This window comes from Myodes glareolus, chromosome 4 (genome assembly GCF_982192425.1).
Source record: "Myodes glareolus chromosome 4, mMyoGla1.1, whole genome shotgun sequence".
Classification (NCBI taxonomy): domain Eukaryota; kingdom Metazoa; phylum Chordata; class Mammalia; order Rodentia; family Cricetidae; genus Myodes; species Myodes glareolus.
In genome coordinates this window covers 69010003-69036654 of record NC_142029.1, presented here as the reverse complement: position 1 = coordinate 69036654, position 26652 = coordinate 69010003, and the positions used below count along the sequence as shown (strand labels likewise).

Sequence of the window (26652 nt, the reverse complement as noted above, 5' to 3'; positions counted from 1 at the left end):
TATGTGTATGGGTGTTTTGCCTACATATATACCTCTGCACCACATGGGTACCTCGTACCTGCAGAGGCCAGAAGAGGGGGTCAGAGGCCCCTGAAACTGGAGTTACAGATGGTTTTGAGCACCCTGTGGGTACTAGGAATCGAACTTGGGTCCCCTACAAGAGCATCCAGGGCCCTGAACAGCATCTTTCCAGCCCTGGTCAAGGCCTCACTGTTTAGCCCAGGTTGACCTAGAACACGTGGCAGTTCTCCTGCTTTAGCTTCCCGGTGCCAGGGATTACAACTGTAAAGTAGCACAGCAGGCTCATGGAAGATTATTTTAGCTTCTTACTAGTCACGGCTTATTTGAGACTCTGATAAGTGTTGTAACCTCTCGGGAATGTACAGTGCTCCTTGCACGAGTTAGTTGTAATGCTGTCAGGGGTCCCTGAGGGGTAGGTTCCCTGGATGGAAACATGGAGACGCAACCTGATAGCATGTTACCTTGAGAGCACGGACCTCTGGTTTTTATTTACTGTTCTGGATTCCATAATGATGTTTAGTATGTAGTTGGTCCTGGATAATTTATGGAAGGAGTGGCTGAGAGAGTCCCAGGGAACACTTCAGGATCGACCAGAACTTATGAAACTCTCAAGAAAGACAAAAGAGCGGAAGGCCTGCAGAGGGAAGTCCGAGGACTCATTGAAGTCCAGAAGGAGGCCCTTGGAAAGCCTGGATCACTCTCCACGTTGGACCTGCTTGGCCAGTCTGATAGGGTTAGGATTCTGTTTGCTTTGGTTTTTGAGTCTCATGCTGTAGCCCAGGCTGTCCTTGAACTCATGATCACCCCCCACCCCACCCCGCCTCTCCAAATACTGGGACCACAGCTGTGTGTCACCACTTCCAGTTTGAAAGCAGGATTAACCAGTGTCCCAGGGGACAAAACCAGAGTGGTGGGCATGGGGATTCAGATTGCAATGGATTGACTAAAAAATCCAGGGGTGGGTCCTTCCACCCTGCCCCTCGCTGTCCCTGGGAAGCTTCGCGACCCTACTCACTAGATCAGCAGTAGCGTGCTTGCCTGGCCTGTGTGGACCCTGGGTTAGATGCCCCAAGTGACTGCCTAAATCAACAGCTGCCGACTTTGGCTTAGATAAGCTGCATGATAAAGCACCAGGTCATTATGTTTTGACAGAGATTTAACAGTCACTGGGCAACTGTTACGGCAATGGCCGTAAAGAAAAGGGAAAACAAAGGAGTTGGAAGAGACCTCACCTACCCTTTGCCCAGCCCAGAGGCAGCTGTAATCTCTGCTGCTCAGGGAGGCTGAGACTGAAGGATCAGGGCTTTGAGGCCACCCTGGGCTACACAGTGAGGTTCTGTTTAAACAGAACAAAGCACAGCTGTGCAGTAGCCTCCACCTGTAATCCCAGCATTGGGGAGGTGGGCACAAGAGGACCCTTGCAACTTGGAGGCCAGCCTGGGCTACATTTCAGACAGCCCAGACCCCTGAACCACACCCAGTCTCCTACAGAGCAGGGCAAACCAGAACCGAAGAAAGCACAGACACAGGCATGTTTAGAAGTGAAAGTGTTTGTGGGTTCGGACAAGTGAGGAGAGTACTGAGCTGCATTCCGAATCCTGAAATCTTTGTCCAGCTTCCCCTCTAGCTGGAGAGTCTCCTGGGAGCCCTTCAACAGAACTGAGCCTCCAAACCCTGTAGGCAGATTGGCAGTTTGCTTCCAGCCTGTGATTTTCTAAGTACTCCCTGAGACTATTCGGTATGTTGTGTAAGAGGCTGGCAGTCATTCACAATGTCCCTATCACATCCGTGTACTTATTTCTATTATTAGACCTCCCCATACTTGCCTGCCAGGTGACAAACAGAAACTGACTTTCTTTATTCTCCACTTCTCTGCTGCCTCCTTTCTCTTTCTGAATGTGACTTTCCTACCCAAACCAAGTGGAAACACTAGAGTCAGTTTAGTTTATTTTTCTCTTCCCTGTTTTTCAAGACAGGTCTTCTCTATATAGCCCCGACTGTCCTGGAATGCGCTCTGTAGACCAGGCTAACCTCAAACTCACAGAGATCTGCCTGCTTCTGCCTCCTGAGTGCTGGGATTATTTTATATGTGAAAATAATTCAGCATGGAAATTCAGTTTTCTCTTCCAGTTGTGGTGGTGTGGCTCTATTTTTCGAGCCAGTGGCTCGTGACATTTTTCTCATTGATCCTGTCTCTTGGGGCTGAGTGGAATAAATGACTCAGTGGAATAAGGAAAGGAGCCTCCCACCAACCCTGAGGACTGAATTCCATCCTTGGGACCCACACATTGGAAGGACAGAACTGATTCCTGTGAGTTGTTCTCCAACCTCCACGCATATGTTGTGACATGTGTATACCCTCCTACTCAAAAGAAAATAAAAAAGTTTCCTCTCTGCCGATATGACAGTTCCTCTGTCGAGTGCTAGCCTAGCATGCTTGAGGCCCTCAAAGACACTGACACCTCAAAAACAAGAGCACATAGCAAAAGCCTCTGACCTCTGTTACTACCCTGTGGTTCCTGGGCAGTGTCACAGAATCCATTGGTCAAGCGACCTGTGGCCATTCTGTGCAGTCGGTATTCCCCACCTGCTGGGACCTCTGCCGTTTCTAAACCACATTACACTCAGGCCGTGTCCTGTTATGCGCGTCTGCCCTTTCCAGAAAGTAAATCCCATCTCGTCTGCTAAGTGGCAGAGTCCAGACGAGAACTGGAGTCTCCATGATCTGGGGCATGATGATTGGATTCCTTGCAACTTAATCCCTAGCTCTATAAACCAAGGATTAGGTAGTGACTAAACACAGTAAGTCTCCATTTCTTGAGGAATTAGGCTAAGAGAGGATTAAGTGAGCCGAGCGGCCGGGGTTAGAAGGCCAATAAGAAGCCAAGCCAGGGAAAACCCAGTTCATCTGTTCCTACCACATCCACAGCCCGAGAGAATTTATTTCTCCTTGTTGATTAATCAAAGGCAGCTGTAACTGTCACTTGCAGTGTTTTGAAACTCCCAATTAGCATGAGATAATTGTTGCTAATGCAGCCGTCTGCAGATTATTGCCAAAAGCAGAGAAATGGGCACTCTAGTCTGCAGACTCGGTGTGGGTGGTTTCCATCACGCTCGGGGAGTACTGAACTTCATCTGGCAAGCCTCATGGCAGCTTGGGTCCACCGAAGTCTCCAAAGCTCCCCAGGCTTAGGAGAGCAGCGCATCATCGCCTGAGAGAGGAAGAGCTGACTCAAGTCAGGAAATGTCCTTTCAGAAAAATGGGGCAGGGCAGGATGTGGTGGAACGCGTCTGGAATCTGAGCTGCTGGGGAAACTGAAGCAGGAGGCTTGAGAGTTCAAACGTGGGGCTACCTAGTGAGTTCAAGGTCAAGCCCCGAAACAGTGAGAGTGTCTCGGAATAAAAGCAAGCTGATGTCTCTACGGTAGACCACTTTAAAACACACACACACACACACACACACACACACCTGCAAGGTTCTGAGCTCCATCCCCAGTACTGCAAAAATAAAATAAGATACTAAACTAAAATATCCAAAGGCTGCCAGGTCCCATCTTCCCAGTCATCAAGCTGTGCCTCCGGAGAGCACAAGGGTATCTGCTTGCGGTTTGTGAGGTTAGCCTGTCTTTCTATTATGTCTCTGTTCTTTGGAGTGGGGAGGATGGCCATTCAGTGGAGTCAAGGATAGTCCAGCATGCATTGCAAAGCTTCCCGACCCGACTTGCCTTCTGGAGCGCACTTTGTGAATTACCATGGATATCCCCAGCCCTTCCCAGTGGTGAGAGTATTAATGAGACCATCCAGGATAAACCTGTGCTGTAGCAGGCACGTGGGGAACAAAACCAGGAGTCTGCTGGCTCCCTCTGGTGTATTCAATAAGTGTGAGTGTGTGTGTGTGTGTGTGTGTGTGTGTGTGTGTGTGCGCGCAGCCAGATGTCAACTTCAGGAGTCCTTCCTTAGGTACTGTCTACTTTGCTTTTTGAGACAGGGTCTCTTGCTGGCCAGTGAGAACCAGAGATCTGCCTGTGTCAGCCTTCCCAGTACTGGGGTTACAGACACGAGCCGCCACAACTGGCTTTTTAAATGTGGGTTCCGAGTCTGGGACTCATCTAGCTTTGAACTGTCCTGCCTTGGCGTCCCGAGTGCTGGGGTGACAGGCATGTCCCGCCGTGCTTGACTCCACCCGCTTTTAAGTTTCAATGCAGAAAGCCTGTTGTTGAGACACTCTGCTTTGATGGAACCCAGAAAGAAGTGACCTTTTGTTTTCTGTTCTCGAAGCATCTCCTGCTTCGTGAGAGCCATCATTTTTTTTTCTTTTACTCTTGAAAGCAGAGCCCATGTCTGATCCACGTCTTCTACTGCTACGTCGTCCTCTCCAAAATGTGTGCCATCTGGTACCAGACACTGGCCTCCACGCTTACCATGTGTCTATTCTCAAGCCTGACAGAACTGTCTATCAGTAAGGTCTCTCTAGCAGGGGAGGGAAAGGTTGTGAAAGAAATCACTCAGTCATACAAGTAGGAAGTGGAGAAGTAAGTGTGAATTCAATCCATGGCAGAGTATCGCCACACTGTAGACGTCTCCCCTTCCCATGACAGGGTCCTGCTATGTGGCCCAGGCTCTGTGGTCTAGACTCAGTCATTGCCCTAATGCTGCCTCCTGTTAGCTTAAGTGCCTATTCATAATTGTTGAATGTGTGCAGGCGGTTTTGTTTTTTTAAAAAAAAATAAACAAACTCTCTCTCTCTCTCTCTCTCTCTCTCTCTCTCTCTCTCTCTCTCTCTCTCTGTGTGTGTGTGTGTGTGTGTGTGTGTGTGTGTGTGTGCGCGCGCGCACGTGCGCACGTACCAGAAACAACTTCTGGTAGGTGGTATGAATTCTGAGGATAGAACTCAGTTTGCCGGTCTCAGGACCTAGAGGTAAGTGTCTTTACCAGCTGAGCCATCTTATTGGCCCTCAGTTGCTATTTATTAGTTACACGGAACCAGTACACATTTTGAAGGCCACCAATTGTTTTTATTTTCTGTAAACTGAACTTTCAAAGCCATGCGAAGACCAGAAGAGGGCGCCCAAAATTGACTCATTATGGTGACTGTAGCGTTGAGTTGGTTGCGATTTGGGAAACAACAGTGCCATCTAGTGGAATAATTTAGTAAAATTGCTTTTTCTGAAACTGGTATATTGATTATCGTTTTTGGTCTGGGCTCTCTTTTAATTGGCTTAATTTTAAGTTTTGGTTGCCAGAGGAAAGGTAGGGTGAGCAGGAAGTAGCAGCCTGTTGTGCCGAAGTAGATCAAAACCAGCCTATTCTCCAGAGAGGCAGTGATACTCCTTATGGTCGTTTGGGTTCGTTGAGCCCATTGACTGCTGTAAATGGCATAAACCCTGAGCTTTAGACACTCCTCTTCTGCTTTTCCAGCCGAGTGCTTTCCAAGGAATAGACTGGTACCCTCTGCTGAGGCTTGCCGCTAGAGACAAGTGACTTGGAATTTCCTCTCCAGCTCCCATCCCGGTGGTGCTTGATAAGATTATAAAATTACAAAGGTCAGCAACTCAGGAGCAAAATTCTACTAAAAGAATTTATATATATATATTTATATATATATATGTGTGTGTGTGTGGTATAGACTCCTTAAGGAATATATATACATATATATATACATTTATATATATGTGCATATGTTGTATAGACTTCTTAAGGAATTCTGCTTTTAGGTTTTTTATTTTATTTTATTTTATTTTATTTTATTTTTGAGACTGGACTTCTCTGTGTAGTCCCTTCTGTCCTAGAGCTCACAATCTGACCCCAAACTCACAGAGACCCACTTGCCTCTGCCTCTCAAAGGCTGGGATTAAAGACGTGTGCCACCACCCCCCAGTTTCAGAACTCTGCTTTTGAATTGAACTCTGTAGTCAGCTAGCCCACAGAATAGGAAGATCAGAGATTTTGCCCTCCCTGAGGGCAGGGCAGTGAACCTAGTAAGGTGGTGCAGAATCTTTAGTCTCTGCCTTCTGGCAGTCTTCCTCCCTTAAACCAGCCTTGGGCGGGTTGAGGAAGACTGGGTCGCTGTCCCAGTAAAAAGCGTAAACAACAAAGGTGAAAGCCTCAACTGAGGCCTGCGTGCCTAGGGACCTGGGTCTTAGGTTAGGCTCTTCCTTCTCCAGTCCGGGCAGCCGCAGAGATGCTTTGGATGTCGTGAGAGTGACTTTCATCTGGTTACTGTCTTCTCAGCTCACACCCCGGCTTCCACAGGAACACTCTGCTTTCGCTTGATTTTGTAACCTCCTTTCTTTGCATAGCTGAGGCCTGGACGACCTCCCCGGGGGTTGAGAAAGCAGGAGAGGTTTTAACGGTTCACATCCTGTGTCTTCCCTCAGCAGCCAGCAGAGCAGCCAGCAGAGCAGCCACGACGATGACTCCAGCAGGTTCCTGAGTCCCCGAGTGCGCCAAGAAAGGTAAGTTCCGAGAAACGGGACTGGTGGTGGTGGTGGCGGGGGGGGGGGGGGGGGGGGGGGGGGCGGCGGAGGTGGAGGGGGGGATTGGGTGGAGAGAAATGACTGAGAATGGGATGAAGTACCTGGGTTGTTTCTGCCGTGTGTGTGTGTGTGTGTGTGTGTGTGTGTGTGTGTGTGAGAGAGAGAGAGAGAGAGAGAGAGAGCGCTCTGGGAAGCAGAAGGGGGGCTTCTGGCCTTTGTCCTTGGAGAATGGTCGGAAAGACAAACTGTTGCCCCAGAAACCAGAGGGAGGCTGCTGAAGGCAGGTGGCTGGCTCTCAAAGGGAGAAAGCCAGCTGCAGACCAAAGGCTCTGAACTAACTTCGGGTTTAGGATTTGAGTCATGCTTTTGTTTTGTTGGCTTCTGTTTTGTGACAGAGTTTCTCTGTGTAGCGATCCTGGCTGTCCTGGTACTGACTTTGTAGACCAGGCTGGCACCCGAGATCCTCTTGGGCCTGCCTCCCTAGTGCTGGGATTAAAAGTGTGTGTCACCACGCTGGCTGTAGGATTTGAGTCGTACTTCATAGATTGAGTGTAGTTTGGCTCATATAGGGACAAGGAATTTTGTTTCATTCTTGTTTGATGTAAGGTATTTTGTACCTGAGGAATCTGTGTGTCCTGGGCTGGGCACCTTTGGTCCCTGAAGGCTGCAGTCTTTGAGTGAAGCAAATTGCGTGTGGTTAGGGTTATCAGAGAAGAGGTTGATAAAGAGTCCGCCAGGGCAGTGAAGTCGGCGGCTCCTAAGGATCTTGAGGATCTGAGAGTCTGTTGGTTTTGCACTAGCCATGAGGACTGGCCAGGTTCTGTTTCATTAGCGTTGTCAGTACAGACAGAGTGGTTTCCGAGCGTGAGCTAAGTTTGTTAGTTTTTATATAAGTCAGAGAAAGGTGATTTGCTCTGAAATGCTGGACCTTGACCCCAGAGCCTGTAGCTTGCTGAGCACACATTCTGAATTCATACCTGGAGAGAGCAAGGCAGCAGAAGGGGAACTAAAAAAACTCAACTAGCCTACCATAGGGGCTCTGGATTTTGCTTATTTTGGAATTGCCTCTTGCTATGTAGCTTAGGCTGGCCCTAACTTGAAAGCCTCCTGACTCGGTCTCTTCAAGTACTAGAATTATAGGCGTATGGCCCTGTACTTGACTTGAGATAATGTGTTTCAAAAGAGAAAGTCAATTGTATACTAGGAAAGACTCATTTACTTAAAATTTTTTTTAAATTATATTATAGTTTATTTACTGTCTTTGTGTGTGTATGTTGTGGTGTGTGTGTGTGTGTGTGTGTGTGTGTGTGTGTGTATGTTTGACCACATATGGAGATTAGAGGACCATTTTCCGAAGTCTTTTTTGTCCTACCATGTGGGCCCTAGGTTCTGAACTTGGGTTCTCAGGTTTGACGGAAAGCCTCTTTACCCACTACGCCATCTTGCGTACTCAGGATGCATCTCTTTTGGGTTTGGCAGTTTATGCCTATAGTCCAGCACTCTGAGATCAAAGATAGGAAGATCCCTGAAAGTGCAAAGCCATCCTGGTCTGCGCAGCTCAGGTTAGGAGGAACTTGGTTTGTTTTGATGTTTTGAGACAGGGTTTCTCTGTGTAGCTTTGGAGCCTGTCCTGGAATTTGCTCTGTAGATCAGGCTGGCCTTGAACTCATGGAGATCCACCTGCCTCTGCCTCCTGAGTGCTGGGATTAAAGGTGTGCACAACCACCACCAAGTTTAGGATAAATTGTATGCGAGCCATCCCAGTTAAATGTTTTCTTTATGAGAGTTGCCATGGTCATGGTGTCTCTTCACAGCAATAGAAAACCCTAAGACACCTGCTCAGTTGCCTAAGTTCTTCATGGGGACGTGGACATCATTTACTTCTGCTTGCTTGTCATCTGTGGTGTGACACACGTCAGAAGTGTGTTATGGATGGCAGTCCCTGTATGTTCCCCAATCTAAGATACCCAGAGCTGCCCAGCGTTTGTCACGGCCGTTCTCAGTGAAGTCTTCCCTTCTTGGGTTCCGTTCACTGGTAAGAATGAGTTTCCAGGGTCACACCGTGTACTTGACTGATTCTTCCTTTAATGCATTTTTCATCCATTTTAGAGTCTCCTGCTTTGAGAAATTGGGCTGTGATGGACTGAGATTTGAATCTGAAAAGATTTTATGTAGTAGTGAGGATGTGGCCTGTGTTGTGCCTTACTCTAAGCTCTCTCTCTCTCTCTCTCTCTCTCTCTCTCTCTCTCTCTCTCTGTGTGTGTGTGTGTGTGTGTGTGTAGAGGGTTAGGTGGCACTGGCAGAGGTCAGAGGTCAATCTCTGTATTTCTTCTGCTGTCCTGTCTCTTTCCCTCCCATCCTCCCTCTTTCCCTCCTTTGTTTCTTTCTTTCTTGGGAGTGGAGGAGAAGGCCTCTCATTGGCTTGTAACTCAATAATTAAACTAGGAGTGAGCCCCAGGGATCCATTTGTCTTTGCCTGCCCCATGCTGGCTGTGATTATAAGCTCAGGGCTTGTGGAGATGGAGCGCCTGCTTATGTCAGCAAGCATTATACTGACGAAGCTGTGCTCCCAGCCCTTCACTTTGGGCCTTTGAAAGACGGAGTCTCATTAATGGCCACCTTTCCTACACTGTGAGTCTCCTGTAATCTTGCCATTTACTCTGTGCCATTCCTCTGGGCGGGGCGGGGGGGGGGAACTAATGCAGCAGGGACTGTCACAGACTGAGAGTGACCCAGAATGAGGCTTTCTAGGACTGCTTCTTCTAGTCCAGATCGTGAAAGCTTGCTTCACAAAGGAGGCGGAATTAGCATTGATTTCTTTAAATTTTTTTAAATTTATTTATTTATTTATTTATTTATTATGTATACAATATCCTGTGTGGGCCTGAAGGCCAGAAGAGGGCAGCAGACCTCATTACAGATGGCTGTGAGCCACCATGTGGTTGCTGGGAATTGAACTCAGGACCTTTGGAAGAGCAGGCAACACTCTTAACCACCGAGCCATCTCTCCAGCCCCCTTAAATTTTTTTAAATGACAGGTTTTTTGGTCTTTTTTTTTTTTTTTTTTTTTGTATAAGATGTTCTTTTGGCCGGCTGACTAAAACATTGATTCTTTTCATCACTGCGTGAAGTTCAGGATGGACATAATATGTAGAGACAAGCTAACCACCTTACTCCAACCATGTGCCACTTGACAACAGGACAATCACCTGTTTGTCTTGTTTGATTGTCTCCTTGTGTAGACGTCATGGGATAACTCACACAACTGATATGGCTGTAAGCCATCTGGGAATCTAATCTGTCTGGACTTTCAGTGTTGACCGAAGTGTGCGTATGTGCCCCGTGGCTGTCTTAGCAGTTCTAAAGGAAAAGTCTCTATCTGGTCAAACAGGGCAGCAGTGATTGCTCGGGCAGCTGGGAAAGGTTGATTCAGAATCCATTTACTAGAAAATGGGGGAGGGGTTGGAAGGAGGGCTGTCTCAGAAGTAGGACACACCGCCTGCCAGGTTCTCAATAAAAAGGAAAAGAGCTAACTTCCTCAGGTTTGTGTGTTAGGTGTGTGTGTGTGTGTGTGTGTGTGTGTGTGTGGTCCATTAATCCACTTTTCTTGCTTCTGGGGGAAGCCAGTGTCAAGATGAAACCTTAGTTTCCAGGCTCACCTCATACTAGAGCAGTTATTAAAGTTTCTCAGGTACCCAGAATTTCATTCAGTACATTTCCCCGAGTGGCGGGGCCTTGTAAACAGAGCATGGATTGCAGGCAAAGGAGTTGTTTTACTTAGGACCTTTGTGTGCAGCAGGAGAGTTCCCGTTGAGTGTGGTCTCAGCTATTGGGATGCCTTTCAGAAACAGAATAGTTGAGACCCGGAATGAGGGTGTGTATATGTGGTTGCCAAGGTGGGGCTGCAGCAGGGGCCAGAGTGTCCGTGCATGTAGACATCCCTGCATGCAGGTATGCATGCCATGAGCCTTTGTGAAATATCCATACACAGCAAGAAAGCTGCTTGAGTCCAGGTGTAAGCAAGACAGGTGAAGGTGCGCTGGCTGTTGATGGGGCCTGTGGTCCGTAAAGAGCAAACACCTCATAGTCTGCCACACTTGTTCCTCCTATAGCTTTTGAGTGCTGGGATTAAAGATCTATGTCACACCTGACTTTCTTTCTTCTTATATATACATTTTCATTGTACTTTTTTTTTTTTTGAGGTACTGGAAATCAAATCCAGGGCTTTTCCACATGACTGTCAAACTCTCTCCCACTGAGCTACATCCCTGACTCTAACTGCTTTCATTGTTGTCATTCTTTTGAGAGAATGTCTCACCATGTGTAGCTATGTAGCCCTGAGTGACCTAGAATTCATGATGTAGCCCACACTGGCCTTGATCTTGTGATGGTTCTGCCTGTGCCTCGTGAAGCCTGGTGTTACAGGTGTTTATCATCATTATTGTTGGTGACTGCATCTTAGTGTGTATTTATTTATTTCCTTATTTATTTGTTTGTTTGTTTGTTTGAGATACAGTCTCCTTGTGTAGTCCTGGTTGGCCTGGCACTTGGTATATATAGACTAGTCTGGCTTTGAACTCACAGAGATCTGCCTCCTGAATGCTGGAATTAAAGGCATGCCATGATATCCAACTATTACTGCATTTGAAAAAGTAATGTACTTGATTTTTCTCAGTTTCAGTCTTTCATTTGTAAAGGTCTATTGTGTATCACATCTTGAGGAATATCTAAAATATTGTATGTGAAGTGCTAAGTATTTAATAGATATTAAATAAGCTAGATACTTAGTAGGTGTTAAATAAACTAGATACTTAGTAGGTGTTAAATAAACTAGATAGTTAGTAGGTGTTAAATAAACTAGATACTTAGTAGCTGTTAAATAAATGGTAGGTCTTTATGCTCTCATTTTGATTCCCAATGAAACTTGACTCTTCCTGAGTGGAGCTATGCTCTTCTGACCTAAAGATGGGGAAGGGCTCATGAGGCCTCACCCAGCTGGGAATGATTGGCAGTTGATAGCTGCTGGGTGAGGGAGAGTAGCCCATGATCCAGTGGGTGGCGCCACACCCTTGTGCCAAGGGCAGCACTAATTTTGACTCAGTGGGCTATAAAATAACAACAACAAAGAGGAGGGGACATGAAGTTGGGAGGGGGAGGAGGGTTCATGGAGGAATGAGTGGTAGATAATGATCAAAATATATTACATGCGTATATGAAATTCTCAAAGAATAAATAAAAAATACTATATATCTAAGAGATCGCCCAGATAGGAAGTGTGGATGGAATTTGGAGTGCCTGCAAATTCAAAGTACAGACACTGGATAAACAGTGAGGTGTGGCATCACCCCTCAAGAGTCTCGTTGTTGGGGCTGGAGAGATGGCTCAGGGGTTAAGAGCACTGGCTATTCTTCCAAAGGACCTGGGTTCAATTCCCAGCACCCACATGGCATAGCTGTCCGTAATTTCAGCTCCAGAGGGCCTGAGGACACCTTCACACAGACACACAAGCAGACAATACACTAATGTATATAAAAATAAATAAATCTTTTTTTTTTTTAAAAAAGAGTCTCCTTGTTAAGGTGAGACACACTTGCAAATGAATGTATGATGGTATTAAGGGCATGGAATTAGGCATTCAGTAATAAGCACAAAATCCTTGCTAGGTACCAAACTGTGCAGTGAATCCCTTCCATATTATCTTAACATATCCCTCTTTCTGTGGCCCTACCAAGCTGATGCTGGTTTTTCCAGCGTTAAGGAGACTTGAGACCCAGTCAAGTTAAGAGCCTGCCCAGGAGGGGCTTACTGTTGGGGTGGCAGCATTGGGGGGGTGTAAACGGCATCCACAGAGATTCTGGAGAGTGATGCTTTGACTGAGAGCTTCTGGATGAGGGGAGTGTCACGTGGACAGCATTCGCAGGGAAGGAACAGGATTTACACCAGCACAGGGGGGTGTGAGAGAGCAGGGGAAAACAGGGAGAGCTCAGGAACTACAGATACTTAAGTTGGCTGCAGCACGGTGTTCTAGGAGTGGACTTCTAGCAAGTGGCCAGAAAAGATTATTTGAACAGGTGGTGGGGCTTTGATACCAGTTTTTGTTTGTTTGTTTGTTTGTTTGTTGTTTGTTGTAGCCCAGCCTGTCCTGGAACTCCGCTCTGAGACCAGGCTGGCCTCGAACTCAGAGATCTGCCTGCCTCTGCCTTCTGAATGCTAGGATTAAAGGCATATGCCACCACCCACCACCGTCTAGAAGGAGTGTTCTTTATTAATAGGAAATCCTGGGGGGATCTTGAAAGATGGAGTACCCTGTGTCTGCCTGTGTCTGGGTAACCTTATATAAATAAACAGGAGCCTTTTTGAGGCAGGGTCTCAGATGCTCAGGCTGACCTGAAACTTGCTTTGCGGCATAGACTGGCCCTGAATGCCTGTATCTTCCTGTCTTCACCTTTTAAATTACAGGCGTTTATTTATGAAAATTCTGGAGGCTGGGCAATCTAAGATTAATGTACTTTCAGAGTTAATGTTTTAATGGAATCTGCTTTTTCTTTTCTTTATCTTCCCTACTAATGGTTGAAAAAAATTAAACTGGCAAAAATAATCTTTTTAAATTCCCTATTGAGTTTAATTTGAGTTGTTTACAGGATCAATGAGGGTTTACTTACAGGTGTATGAGCCACTTTCCAGTAACGACACCACTGAAGAAATGTCTCTCCCTCCCCCCCCCCCCCCCCCCCCCCCGCTAACCATTACCGGCCTATAAATCTTTAGGTAAAGGTGGGGTCTAAGGAGCCCCTCATCCTTATGTGCTTGAGTGCATGTGCATGGGTACAGATAAGTGTGCTTGTCAGAGCAAGAGATCGATTTTGTGGGTCCTTGTTAAGGTGAAGCCCATTTTTTTGAGATCGTTTTCCACTAAGTTTTGGGGTTCGCTAACTGGGCAAGTCTGGCTGACTTTGCTTCCCCAGCACTGGGATTACATACTGGAGCCTTGCTTGGTGTGTGTGTGTGTGTGTGTGTGTGTGTGTGTGTGTGTTTGCAGAGACTGAACTCAGGTCCTTATGCTTGTGTGGTAAGCCCCTTTATCAAGTCAGCTGTCCCTAAAAACAACAAAAGTGGGTCCCACTATGTGACCTCCAGCTCACAATTCTCCTGCCTCAGCTTCGCAGATGATGGTGTGTCAATGTGTTTAATCTGAAGCCCATTTTGTTCATATGCAGCCATTTTTCTGTGTCCCGTTAGGAAAAAAAAAAAACCTTCAGTCTCTACCGTTAGATCACAGGCTGTCCCCTTGCTTTCTTACATTAACCCCGCAGAAAATCTGCCTCTAATTTCATGACATTAGTAGTGGTGGGGGCTCGCATTTCAACATGCATCTGAGTATGGGAGGTTCATTCAATCTATAGCACCAAGTTACTACTGTTCTTATTTAAAGGGCTTTTTAGGATACATTTATCGTCATGAGCATGCACACATGAATGTAGAGGTCAGAAGGCAACTTGTGGGAACTGGTTGTCTCCGCCATGTGGCTTCAGAAGCCTGAATTCAGACTGCCAGCCTGGCAGCGGCTGCCTTTACCTGTGGAGGCAGCCCGACTCCTAGCTATTCTTGTGAGAAAAATCACATCGATCCCATGGGGAAACATGATTTGAGAATCAAACACTTGGAGGACAAACAGATGCAGTGGAAACAGATAACAACATACACAATATACTCTTGAGTAGTTATTGAGTACATACTGTACACCATCCACTTGAGCTGTGATAGACAGCTATGACCAAGACATCCGCTGTGATGTCTGCTGTTCAGTGAGAGGAAATAGATGCCAAACAAAGAAGATACCAAGTAGTAGGAAATGCTCTGGAGAAAATGAAAGAGGTGATAAGGAGTGAGGTGGGCAGAGAGGGATTTCTGCCATGGCAACACTGGGACTGAGACCAGATGGTGTATTTCTGAATGGTGGTGTTGAGGACAGAAAAAGAGGAACCAATTAAAAATGTGAGAGAGAGAGCTGACAGGAGTGACTTCCAAGTTGGGAGGACAACCAGAAGGAAGCTGAGTTTTCTGGCTTGGGCAGCAGAAGGCAGTACAACCTAGAGGCTAAGCGCTTCCTTCTCTGTCATCATGACTCTAGCACATGCCATGTGACATTAGGGGAAGTCAGTGGACGTTTGAGAGAGGCTTTCTGTACCCCTCCAGAGATTTCTCCGCTGACATAGTAAGCCAGACTGAGCCCAATTGAAAAAGTATAATAACAGGTTTATTTGAGTAAAACAATTCCCAGGCGAGTTCTCCAGTACCAGAGATGAAGCCAGAGAAGCCACACCCACAACGAAAGTAGGAAGACTTTATAGGTTGTAGGTGAGGGGTGATGGTGTGTCCACTGCAAGCTGGGCTTGTGCTCAAGTATGGTCAAAAGCTGAGTGCTTTAGGTGGGGACTTGGGCTACTGGGAACTTCATGGGAGGAAGCTGTAGTAGTTGCCTAGAGTTTTGGTGCCTCTCTTTTGTTTGAGACTATCTGAGTGGGTGGGGTTTGGGGAAAGAGGTGGGGGGGAAGGGAGAGAGGAGTGGGCTTTCCAGGTCATGTGGGGGCAAGCTGGAGGTTCTAACTGAACAATTTGTGAGCCACATTCTTCTCCTTTGTAGATGGGTGTAGCGAGTGATGATTCATTGTGTGGGTGATGATTTACAAGGATAGGCCTGGTCCATGGCTAGTGTTTTGTATGTGCTTGCGTTGAGTATTATTAATATAATGTGTATGTTTGGAAAAATTTGAAGCACAGCCATGATTAGATGTTTTAATTTTGGCATATAGTGTGTTAACTACTCACAGTATGTGGACATGGAAAGTCAGACTACACAGGGACTGTGAAATTCAGGTCAAAAAGGCTCTGTTAGGAACTGTGGGAGTAGCTTAGTGGAGAAGCATGCGCCCTTGTGCTGGAGGTCCTGGATCCCATCCCCAGCACTGCAAACAAACATAGAAAGATCTGGTTTAGGCCCCAAGGAATTAGATGTGCAGTACTCGGGTGTGGGAGGAGGGAGGGTCCTCAGCTGAGTCTGGATCCCAGCCTGAGCTTCAGGGCTGTGCCTGTATTGCATTGTAAGGAAGCCAGGTGTCAGGGAGACAAAAAGGAGAGACGCAGAGTGTAAGAAGAGGAACACTCTCAGGTGAGGAGCAAGAAGGGGTACATGCAAATGGGCTGCAGTCATAGGTGGTAGAGGAGGAAGGGAAAAGGGTCACTTAAGTAATGGCCTCTAAGGTGGGAAGGAAACAGTCTAGAGGCTGGGTATTCGTTTTACATTATTATTATTATTATTATTTAAACTTTAAAATTAAATTTATTTATTATTAAATAGGCACCTCAGCCATTTGTCTCAGGGTCTGAGACTTAACATTGACTCTAGAATTTGGAGTTAAATACGTTGGGTGGCAGAAGCCAGCACAGGCAAGGGATCTGTACCCAGGAGGGCAACATTGACAGTTTGGTTCAGCGGGGCGTGGCTGAGATTTTGGAAGGGGAGCTCATTTGTGCCCCTTCTGAGTTTCATGCACCAGATGTAGGAAAAAAAAAGAAATAAAAAGGAAAGTACATGGTGGAGGAGAAAATTTATTATAGATACAAGGAAGAGCATAGCCAGAGACAGAGACCTTTGAGGGAGTCCAGAGTGGACATGACTGAGCCATGTGAGGAGGGGGAGGGGAAAAGGTGCAAACCAGGTGCAGCAGCCAGGAGGGTGAAGGTACATAAAAGGGTGGGGTGACCAAAATGGCTGGATGACATCGGGAGGAGGAGCTGGGGGAAGGGCAGCCCAGTCCCTGGGCTGGAGAGTTCAGGGTTCACTGGGGTATTCCGGCCATACCCTGTAACAGGTGGAGATTGAGAGATGCTGGGAGAACCTGGGTGCCAGGTCCAGTTTGCTATGTCCAGTAGGCACTTCAGCCATTTGCCCCAGGGTTTGAGACTTCAGCTTCTTTCTTCCCATGTGGGTTTTAGGGATGAAACTCAGGTTCTCAGTTGTAGAGGCAAGCGCCTTTGCCTGTTGAGTGTCCAAAAACTAGAACGTGTGTGTGTGTGTGTGAGCCGGGCATGAATACTGCAGCGTGTGTGTGAGCCGGGCGTGAATACCGCAGCGTGTGTGTGAGCCTGGCGTGAATACCGCAGCGTGTGTGTGAGCCTGGCGTGAATACCGCAGCGTGTGTGTGAGCCGGGCGTGAATATCGCAGTGTGTGTGTGAGCTTTGCATGAATACCGCAGCGTGTGTGTGAGCCGAGCGTGAATACCGCAGCGTGTGTATGTGTCAGGCCAGAGGACAACTCTGTGAAGCTTGTCCTCTCCTTCTCTCTGGTTCCGGGATTTGAACTTGCCTCTCCAGGTTTGTTTAGCCAGAGCCTTCACTTCAGCCTGCTGAGCCATTTTGCTGGCCTCTTCATCTAGGCTTTAAAAAAAAAAATCTTCTGGAGGCAAAGCAGTGGGATCTCTTGAGTTCTAGGCCAGCCTGGTCTACAGAGTGAGTTCTAGGACAGCCATGGCCACATAGAGAAACCCTTCTCGAAAAACTAAACAAAACAGGTTACCCATTAGGATGCCGGAGAGAGAGTATAATGGATGACGTGCTCTCCTGGCAAGCCCTAGGGCTGGAGTTTGTATTCCCAGTATCCACAAAGAAACTGAGGGGTGGCCCATTCCCAATCCCAGTACTTGGGAAGTGGAGATAGGGTTTTTTGTTTGTTTGTTTGTTTGTTTGTTTTGTTTTGTTTTGTTTTTTGAGACATGGTTTTTCTGTGTAATAGTCCTGGTTGTCCTGGATTCTGGAACTCTCTTTGTAGACCAGACTGGCCTCAAACTCACAGGAATCCGCCTGCTTCTGCCTCCTGAGTGCTGGGATTAAAGGTATGTGCCACCACTGTCCGGAGAGATAGGGTATTCTTGTGGGCAGGCTAGTGAGCTGGGCTGGTTGAGTCATTTTTCAGGTTCAGTGAGACTTTGCTTCAAGTAAAAAGGACAGAGAGCAAGGAAGACCTCTGAAATCAGTCTCTTGCTTCCATACGTGTGCACATGTGCACACACACAGCACCCAGCCAGCTCTTCCCTTCAGTTCCTGCCTTAGCATCCACAGTGACGGAATCTAATCTGTAAATATAACAAACACTCTCCCCAAGTCGTTTTGGTCATGGCGTCTTTTCAGAGCAACAGAAAGCAAACTAAAATAGCCACCATGTCCTGCTAGGAGAGCTATCTTCAGTTCTGCTGATTCTAGCATGGAACTTGTCCTCCCCTTCTCCCCTAGCAGATTTCTGTAGCACTCTGGCTCCATCTACCTGTCCAGCCACTGAATTCTCCATGGCCCTGCTTTACTCAGGTGATCTTTACCTTAAGGAAGGAGCCAAGAAGCAATCCCTCTGGGAGCGGTGCCCAGAGCCCCTCCCTTCCCCTCAGCGCTAGCAGCTGACACCATATGCAGGTACTCCTCCATCCTCCCTGTCTGAGGACAGAGGGAGCAGACACTTGCCAAAGACCAGAGCACTGCCAGATGTGGAAGGATGGAGGCGAGCTCTGCCTGGAAGTGTGGCTCAAATTGAGGGCAAGAGAGGCTGTGATTGCGTAGACTATCAGGCTGTCTCGCCTTCCTGTGTTTCGTATGGGACAGCAGAACATGGAGATCGTGCGTGGGGGAGATCATTGTCAACTGCTGGGGCAGCTGCAGAGACAGTGTGCCCATGCTCCTCCAAAGTGATCCCGCAGCCCTTGACGTCCTGGCTGCCATGTGGCCAGCCCTCCCGTGAGCCCGGCATGGTGCAGAACCTGCGCACAGAGACTGTCTCGTGCAGCACAGCCGTCAGGCAGACTTGCTACTACCATGTCTCCTGTCTGAGGAAGAAGTTGGCCTTTCTGAGAGGCAAGTAAGTGGCAGGGGCCCCAGAGGTTAGGATTGTGATGGCCTGGGTCTCTCCATGGAGGCAGAAATACTTTGGGGTTTGCTTTGCATGTTTGCTCACAGCTGAGTGACAGGTATGTTAGGGGGAGACAGAGGTGTCGCAGGAGCCTGGAGGGAAAGGCTAGTGTGGGCAGCTGGTGGGGTGTCAGCTGGGAGATTTAGTCTCTGCCCCACTGTGTGATTCCTAAGAGGTGACTTGCCTCCCTGTGCTCTCCATAAGGATTCAGCCAGATGCCAGGTTTTTTTTTTTTTTTTGTGCCTTTCTTAGAACATCAGTCAGTAAAGAATTTGGAGGACCCAAGATAAGGTGCTGTCGAGAGCTGAGTCCTCTGTGTGGCCTGGGCCTTTGTGGGTGCCAAGAATCGTTTCTGACTGATAGAGATGATCTAATACTGAAGTGTCTGGGGATGTTGGGTTCATGCGGTCACCTACTGTGCCCCTGTGCTCGGGGACTGGCCTTTGACACTAGAGCTGCCTGCGCAGCTTGACACGAAGCTGTGAGTACAGTCCAGATGTGGAACACAGCCCCCTCATCTGGCAGACCCATGTTCCAGTGGCTCCTAGAGGACCATGCTGTACTTGGCTGCTGTGACAGAAAGGAGGCGGCTTGTTGGGAGGAAGAGGTTCAAGTGTTGAGTCAGAGGTCGGTTCAAAGCCTTCACAATGGCTCAAGGGGCCTATATAGACTTGTGCAAGTCGGCGGGAGTGGAGGCGGGGGGGGGGGAAGCATCTCTTTTCTTTCGTGTGAAAACGGAGGTTAACGTTCGAGAAAGGAAAAATGGGACAAATTGTGAGGAGAGAAAGGGAGAAAAAAATAAGGTAGTTAGAGGCTAAATGGACTTCAGGGTAGGTAGGGATCGGAGGATGACCAACTTGTCTTTGTCTGTCTGTCTGTCTGAGGCACAACTGCCTTCCCAGGCTTTCTTGTGGCCAGAGGTTTGGGGGTTGGTGTGCTGGGCCGAGTCTCCTCCTGAAATGGTACTTTGGGGGCTGGCACCACAGGCTGTGCCATACACCCAGTGGGCCTTCAGCAGACAACATCGGAAGAAGAGCTCTTTACACAATACAATGCTGGTGGCCAAGGAGGAGTCTTCCTTTAGTGAATTTCTCTCCCTCCCTCTCTTTCCCTTTGTTTGTTTGCATGAGGCAGGTTGTTGCCCTGCAGCCCAGGCTGATCTATAGCTCGAAGTGATCCTTCTGCCACAGCTTCCCCAGTGCTGGGATTACAAGCATATGACACCATTCAAGAACGGTTTGAAGAGACCCATGTTGAAATTCAGGCTCCAATGTGCTACTGTTCTGCAAAATAGCTTTATACCTTTGATTCATTTTCCTTCAGGGGAAATACAGACAGAATTAAGCTTACTTTGTAAAGGTTGTGGGGATCAAACTACTATGAAATGGGGAGAAAAAGCTCTTACTGCGGTGTCTGGCATGAGGCAAACACTCAGCAAGGCTGAGTTTTTGTCATTAGCAAACCACAGGCTAAGTCCGGAGGTGCAGGGGAAGTATACGTTAGCTAGGACCCGGGGCTTGCAAACTTGACTTAACGGTGATCCACAAATGAGTGCCCAAGTGGGTGGGCTTGTTCACTGTATCCTGAAATCGGTACAGAAAGCTCTTGGTGCTTGCTGTTCCCACTAGTGATGTTTGCCTTGAGTGGGTGAGGAGGAGCTGGCACGGGGACAGGCTTCCTAGCCTGCAGGCATCTAGCCAGACTCTGTATGTGGCTCCGGCTAGTCCAACAGATTCAGAAGATGGATCCGGGTCAGCCGGTGCTCACTCTGATCTGATGCTACCCTAGTCATGACCCTAGATAACTCCAGAAGGGACCCTGCGAGTCCCTGTCAGATCTCATGGAGAGGATCATGCAGGAGATAATGGGGTGCAGAGGGATACCCAAGTGCTCACTCCTGTCAGATCCTCCCACCCAAATTACCAGAGCTGCAATTTCCTCCTGGTAGCTCATACAATCCCAGGACACCTCTTAACACCCTGTTCAAGTCGAGAATTTCTCCTCTCACTTCCTTTCTTCTCTTCTTGTTTGTTTGCGTGAGGGTTGCCCAGGCTGATCTATAACTCAAAGTTAACCTTCTGCCTCAGCTTCCCAAGTGCTGGAATTATAGGTTTAGGACACTACAACCGCCCTTTTCTGTCTAAGCACTAAGTGCTAACCCCAAGTTAGAGTTGTGTTTGTTGCGTTAGGTGTTCTCTCCACCATTGGTCCTTAAACTTAATGTGAGTAGGATTAGTCCTCTTTGATTTGGTGTAGTGCCAATGCTTAGCCAGTGCCTAGCACCCAATAGGTCCTCAAAAATATCTACTGGATGAATCTGAATCAGTGATTGACTAAGTTGTTTTTTTTGTTGTTGTTGTTTTTTAAAGCTGAGACAAAGTCTTTTGCTGTAACTTCCAATGTTTTGTGATTACGAGATTCAGGGAAGGCTGTTATTGCTCTTTGGGTTTTTCATGATGGTGGAAATGGTTTGCTCTGTGACCACCCATCATGTGTCCCCCTTCGTCTCCCCCACATGCTTTGGGGGAGTGCTTGGTCTTATGGAAGACAGCACGTGTGGACTGTGGATAATAGAGATCAGAACTTTTTAGGTCGAAAGGCATAGCAGGGACACTCATGGAAGCCTCTGCCGTCCCTCTCAGTATTTCCGGCTTATCTATCTCCTCGCTGGCAGCTCTGGACGTTTCTGTAGCTGTCAGCAGAACTGTCTGCAGGTGTAACCATCACCTGCTCTGCATTTCCCCTACTCCAGCACTTCTCTCCCGCCTGAGAAAGGGGGCTGTTAATTATAGCTCAGCCAAGTGCCCGCTCTCTGCTGACACCATAATTGGGATTCAGCTTTGGACAACGGCAGGGCGGATGGGAAGTCTCACTCCCCGGCTTTCCTGCTTGCTGCTGGGAGAATCACATCCACCTACCAGTTACCATCAAGAAGGAATGTGAGTGGGAGATGACCTGGACTCACAATGCAGAGGATCTAACCGCTGGCTTGTCCTCCCACCATGTGCTGCAGTCTTTGCTTCCTTCTTACACCAAGGTTGAGAGGGGGAATTGAAGGTCAGAGTCCTCTTCTCTACCATGAATTAACACTAGAGGCCCAGAGCAGCCCTCTGCAGCTTCCCCACCTAAGCCCTGCAGTTACTGTGCTAGAGGGTGATGATCGCATCAGCATCATGGGCAAGGTCATATTCAGTATGTATTACCAGTGCATTGTGTAGATGCATGTTTGTATAACATCCCAATGTGCAGTCTGTATGATGATGTACAAGATAAAAACACACCTCCAAATCCATGTTGTAACATTTCTCATACCCATATTGGTGAGTGTCCATGCCAAGGGCTCTTGGGTTCATCATCGTCACCATCATCATCATCATCATCATCAGTAGCAGCAGCAGCAGCAGCAACAGTAGCAGCATCTTGATTTTAGTCTTTTTAGAGATGTTTGTTTCTGGTCCTAGCAGTGCCTGTGGACTCTACCAAGTATTGTGTAGAGGCTGCAGGGCATCTCTGTCTGACAGCTTGTTTGGTGCTAGCTCTGGGTTTCACTACTGTCTGCAGTGGAACAGAGCAGACCACATGTCAGTGCCCTACAGGTACCAGCTGACACCTACCTCTGTGGTGGGCCCTCCCTTTTCCTTGGGGTTTGCCAGCACCTCCAGAACCTCACCAACTCTTCTCCAATAGGAGTCCTGAGGCTACTGCTTCTTCCAGGACTGTCTGAGATCTGTGACTACGGTCTGTCTGCCGTCTTTCCCTGCTTTCTTTCGGTTTCAGCAACAGTCACTAGAGTGCCTTCCAGTCACTAGAGTGCACTGCTGGCATCTGCCATTCCAGCTCGCTCCTGACCCAGCACCTTCCTCCTTTGTCTGCTGGGGAGAGGTTTGTCAGAATCCCAATGTTGAGCAAGTGCCCAGTGCTCATTGACCAAGAGAAGGTCAGGCAGTATTGCTGAGCCCTGTGCCTACCCCTTACCTGGCTCAGCTGATCCCATATTTCCCAACACATGAAACCCAAGTGTGATCTGCTAGCTGTGTCCTCTGCGACTTGCTGGAGGACTTGTGTGAAATTTGGGCGAGGCACAGGAGTGAATTTTCAAGACAGGGAAAGTCAGCTGCTATATGCATCTATGAGCTTTTCCTTTTTCTTTTTTTTCGTGCGCGTGTGTGTATGTATATGTGTGTGTATGTGTTTGTATGAGATCTGCACAATTTGCCGTCTAAGGCTGTGTATGCCAGTTGTATTAGTGTGATCTTTCTAGAGATGGTAGATGCATAGAGAAGTTGTATGAACAGTGCTGGCTTTGCACGAGCACCAAGTCAGGATGGCTTGGAGGCATGGGAGAGCTCATACGACACCTCTTGGTGTCCCCAAGATTGTAATTATGAAGAAATTACTTTCGTTATCATTTACTAGGTATGTCTGTTGGCTGTCAGTCATTGTGGTCATTTAAATTTTATCATTTTTTTTCCTCAGTGAAATGAACAGACTAACATCTCTATGATAAACATCTGAAATTCAAAATGCTTGCTGAAGTTTAACTTTTTGAGTACTAATAGATACCATAAGTGGAAAATTCCACATCTGGCCTCACGTGATAGGTTTATGGGCAAACTGTAGGTGTACCAAAAATAGTGTGTAAAATTAGTTTCAGGCCAGTATGCAAGGTATATATGAAATGTAAATAAATTTTGCATTTCAGCTTGGGTCCCATCTTCAAGATGTTGCATCATGCATATGCAAATATTTCAAAATCCAAAACAAAACCCAAACCCAAAACACTTGGGCCCAGTGCATTTTGTATAAGGATACTCAAGATGTATTATCATTTTCATCTTGTACATAAGAGAACTGAGGTGTAGAGATGTCTCACAACTATATATGATTGCACAGTTATGAAATAATGGGATAGAATTTGAACCAGGCAACTGGACTTTAGATTTTAAGCACAATGCTAGTCTCTGTTAAGTTCTAGAAGCTGAGGTGAGGTAATATCATTTATATTAATTCATATTGCCCATGAAGTCTCAATTGCTAGCAGCTAAGAAAGGTGGGTCTCTCCTTTGCTAATTTTATTATTTTCAGGGATTTCAGGTATGAGGTTTATCTGAAAGAAACACAGGCCCACAGGCCTCCCAAAGCAAACTGCTCTAGAGCCAGGTAACCTGACTTCCCCTTCCTCTGACCAGCAGTGCCTGCACTGAGATATCCCTATTGTTTTCTCTGGCTGCGTCCCCCACAGTGCACAGAGGTTACACTGATCTAGGTGAACAGTTTATAAGGCGTCGCCAGCTCCTTTTCTCCTAACATGCCTCTTCCCCCTACCCTTCGTCCTTCCTTACCTAAACTTCTGAGAAACTTCTCTACTCTGAGCCCTCCCAGCACCCCCACTTATCCAGAGAGCCCTTCCAGAACACCCATTTATGCAGAGGGCCCTCCCAACATCCCCACTTATCCAGAGAGCAGCTCAGTTTTGCAAGACCGATTTGTACCTGACCTGTGCGGGGGTGGCTCCCATGTCTCTGGCTTTCCCTTTGGTAGGCAGCTTGTCTCTGTCCACAGCTCTCTGGTACCCTGTCTTATTTTCTCATGGTCATCCCTACCCTGACGCTAAATACTTAGTCTCTATTTCCCTCCATGCTCAACTAAACCTACTTCTCTGATTGTCTTGTGGATTATAGTGTTTTGTTTTGAGAGAGAGAAAGAGAGGGTGGGGGGGTCTCATGTAACCCAGGCTGGTCTCAGACTCATTATATAGCCAAGGATGACCCTTAACCTCTGATCCTTCTGCCTCTACCTCCCAAAGGCTGTTATTACAAGCAACTGCAGTCATGCAGGGTTTTGTGCAGAGCTGACCAACAGATTCAGGCTTCATGAATTCTAGGCAAGCCTCCCAACTGAGCCACATCTCTAATCTTTGGTCTCCCCCCCCCCCCGCCCCGAAGTCTTGCTAGGTAACTGTGGCTGGCCTTGAATTCCCAGCAATCTCACGTCAGCCTCCTGAGTGATGGGATTACAGACTGTGTAATGGACTGTGTCATCATGTCCATGGCCTCCTTCTGTTTGATCCCAGGTCTGCCCTTCCCCCTTAGTGTCTAGCACCATTGGTCGTGCCCTGTGACATCCATGGCACAAATTCTCCTTTGACCTTATTCCTTTAGTGTCTCTGCTTACCTCAAACAGCAAGTGGGCTTCTCTGCTGCTCATGTGTCCCTACACCAGCTCCAGGAAAAACTTAAAATGGATTGTGGGGAGGGGGTTACCTGGAGAAGGGGAAGACAGGCGGTCTACCACTGAATAACAAGCAGGCACACATCTAACTCTGACAGTATTTGTTATATGTCTAAACCCCTTACAGTGTTTTCTGACTTCATAAATGCTTTTGGGTTTCATAATATCCTTGTCTTAATAGATAAGGAAATGGTGACACAGTCAGGCTAAGTAATTTGCCCAAAGTTACACAGAGGTGAGTGTTTGAGTCAAAATTCAAGTCTCAACACTTCCTAATGCTCAATGTTTTGCTGAAGGTTGATGGTTAACAAGCAAAAGATGAGAAAGTCACCCAGGCAGACATACACCTGCAAGGGAACACCCAGGACCCTTTCTTTCTTCCTGTTTCCCCTTCCAAAGAACCTGTCTTCTAGAAGCAAAGAGAGTCTATGAGAGACCTCTTAGGCTCTCTACTTTTTCAAGTTGCCTCCAGTTCTGTGAACCTCTCACGTTCTCATTGCCTTCTTTTCAGTTTCCTGTCCGCAGCAAGACTCTAGAGAGAAGGCATCTGACTGTAGATTTGCAGTCACGGTCAAGGAAGAATTAACCAGCAGCATACTCTCTAAGCAGTGCAAACATGGCTGCCAAATGCCTACGGCTCAGAACTACAACTCCCAAAATGCAGTGCGAGGAAAGTTTATCTGACCAAGATTTGAAACAATCACATTGGCTGCTGCCACAAACGCTCTTCTAACAGCAGCAGGTGCAGTATTCTGCCTCAGATCGGTGCTCAGGGAGCTGGAGACTCTACTTCCTATATCCCCTATCACGCTGCTGTCGAAACCCGGTCTTCCCAAAGGCTTCTGGGTCTTCATCATTTCCTCTCCTTAACTTAGTGCCAAATGCCGCGATTAAGCCGTCAGAAAGTATTACCTAGGGTAGAGTGATTGTTAAGAATAATTGCCCTAGACAGAGAAGGTTAGAAAGGAGTGGCTTTCTCTCACCCTCTCACTGAATATTAGGCGAGATGAAATGGGTTGAAGAACAGGGAGTTTCAGGAACCTGTTTTTAAAAGCAGGTGCATAGGCGAGAGGGGTTATTTCATAGGGAATTCTGTCTAGTCCTTTCTGCTTAGTAGAAGAGGTATGGATCCAGTGGCCTCTTACACACCCTGTGTCAGTTTATCCTCTTTTAAATATAATTTCCAGTTTCTCATTTTTTTTTTCTCAGAATTTTCTTTCTGCTCTGAATTATATCCCTGCCCCACAGTGGAACCCATACCACCTCCTCTCTCCCATGCTGCCACACCTCCAGGCTGTATGCTCAGTACCAGATAGCGTTCTCCCTGATGCTTGAGATTCAAGGTCTGAGTTGCCTGGTGAAATATGCAGGTGCTTTCTCAACACTGTGATCACATGTTCGCCTTCCAGGGCTGCGTGGAAGGATCTGGTTGTTGCTGTTGTTATGTGTTGGACTGAGGCAGAGCTTACAGTAGCCCCGGTTAGTCTGGAACTCACTCTGTAGGCCGGCTGACCTCAAAGCTGGTGGGATTCCTTCTGTTTCTGCCTCTTGAGAGTGTTGGGAATACGGGATTACAGGTGTGCACCCTTGTACCTGGTAATAGCTCCTTAAGATCAGAGTAGGTAGACAGATGACTTGGGTCACCAGAGAAATTAGGCAGACTTCAGCGATCACAGAATTGGTTTCTGTGTGGTTTTGATGAAGCAGAGCTTCCTGCTTTGTAGGTCCCCGCTTCCTGCTTTCCATCTACACATTTGATTGTCAGCCCAGGCTCAGAGGGAGGATTGTAGGCCACACAAAGCCAGAGGGGGCTTGCCAGGCTCCTGGTTAGAGAGGATGGTGTATGGGGAGTGGCACAGCCTCGGTGCTGCTGGATTTTTAAGGAGTGTAGTAAGGGTGCCCCTCACTGAGAAGGAGAAAGGCTTCTCCTGCCCACCATCAGTGGATTCAGTCATGACCATAGACGGGGG

General features: G+C 47.4%; 1 protein-coding gene across 1 annotated transcript in view; it reads left to right on the top strand.

Annotated features, from left to right (window-relative positions):
* The window catches only part of Gramd1b (GRAM domain containing 1B), a 161020-nt gene that overhangs the window by 38060 nt on the left and 96308 nt on the right, over positions 1–26652 (top strand). The window contains 1 exon segment of the mRNA XM_087905533.1: positions 6399–6476. Coding sequence (XP_087761659.1) covers positions 6399–6476 — 78 coding nt within the window.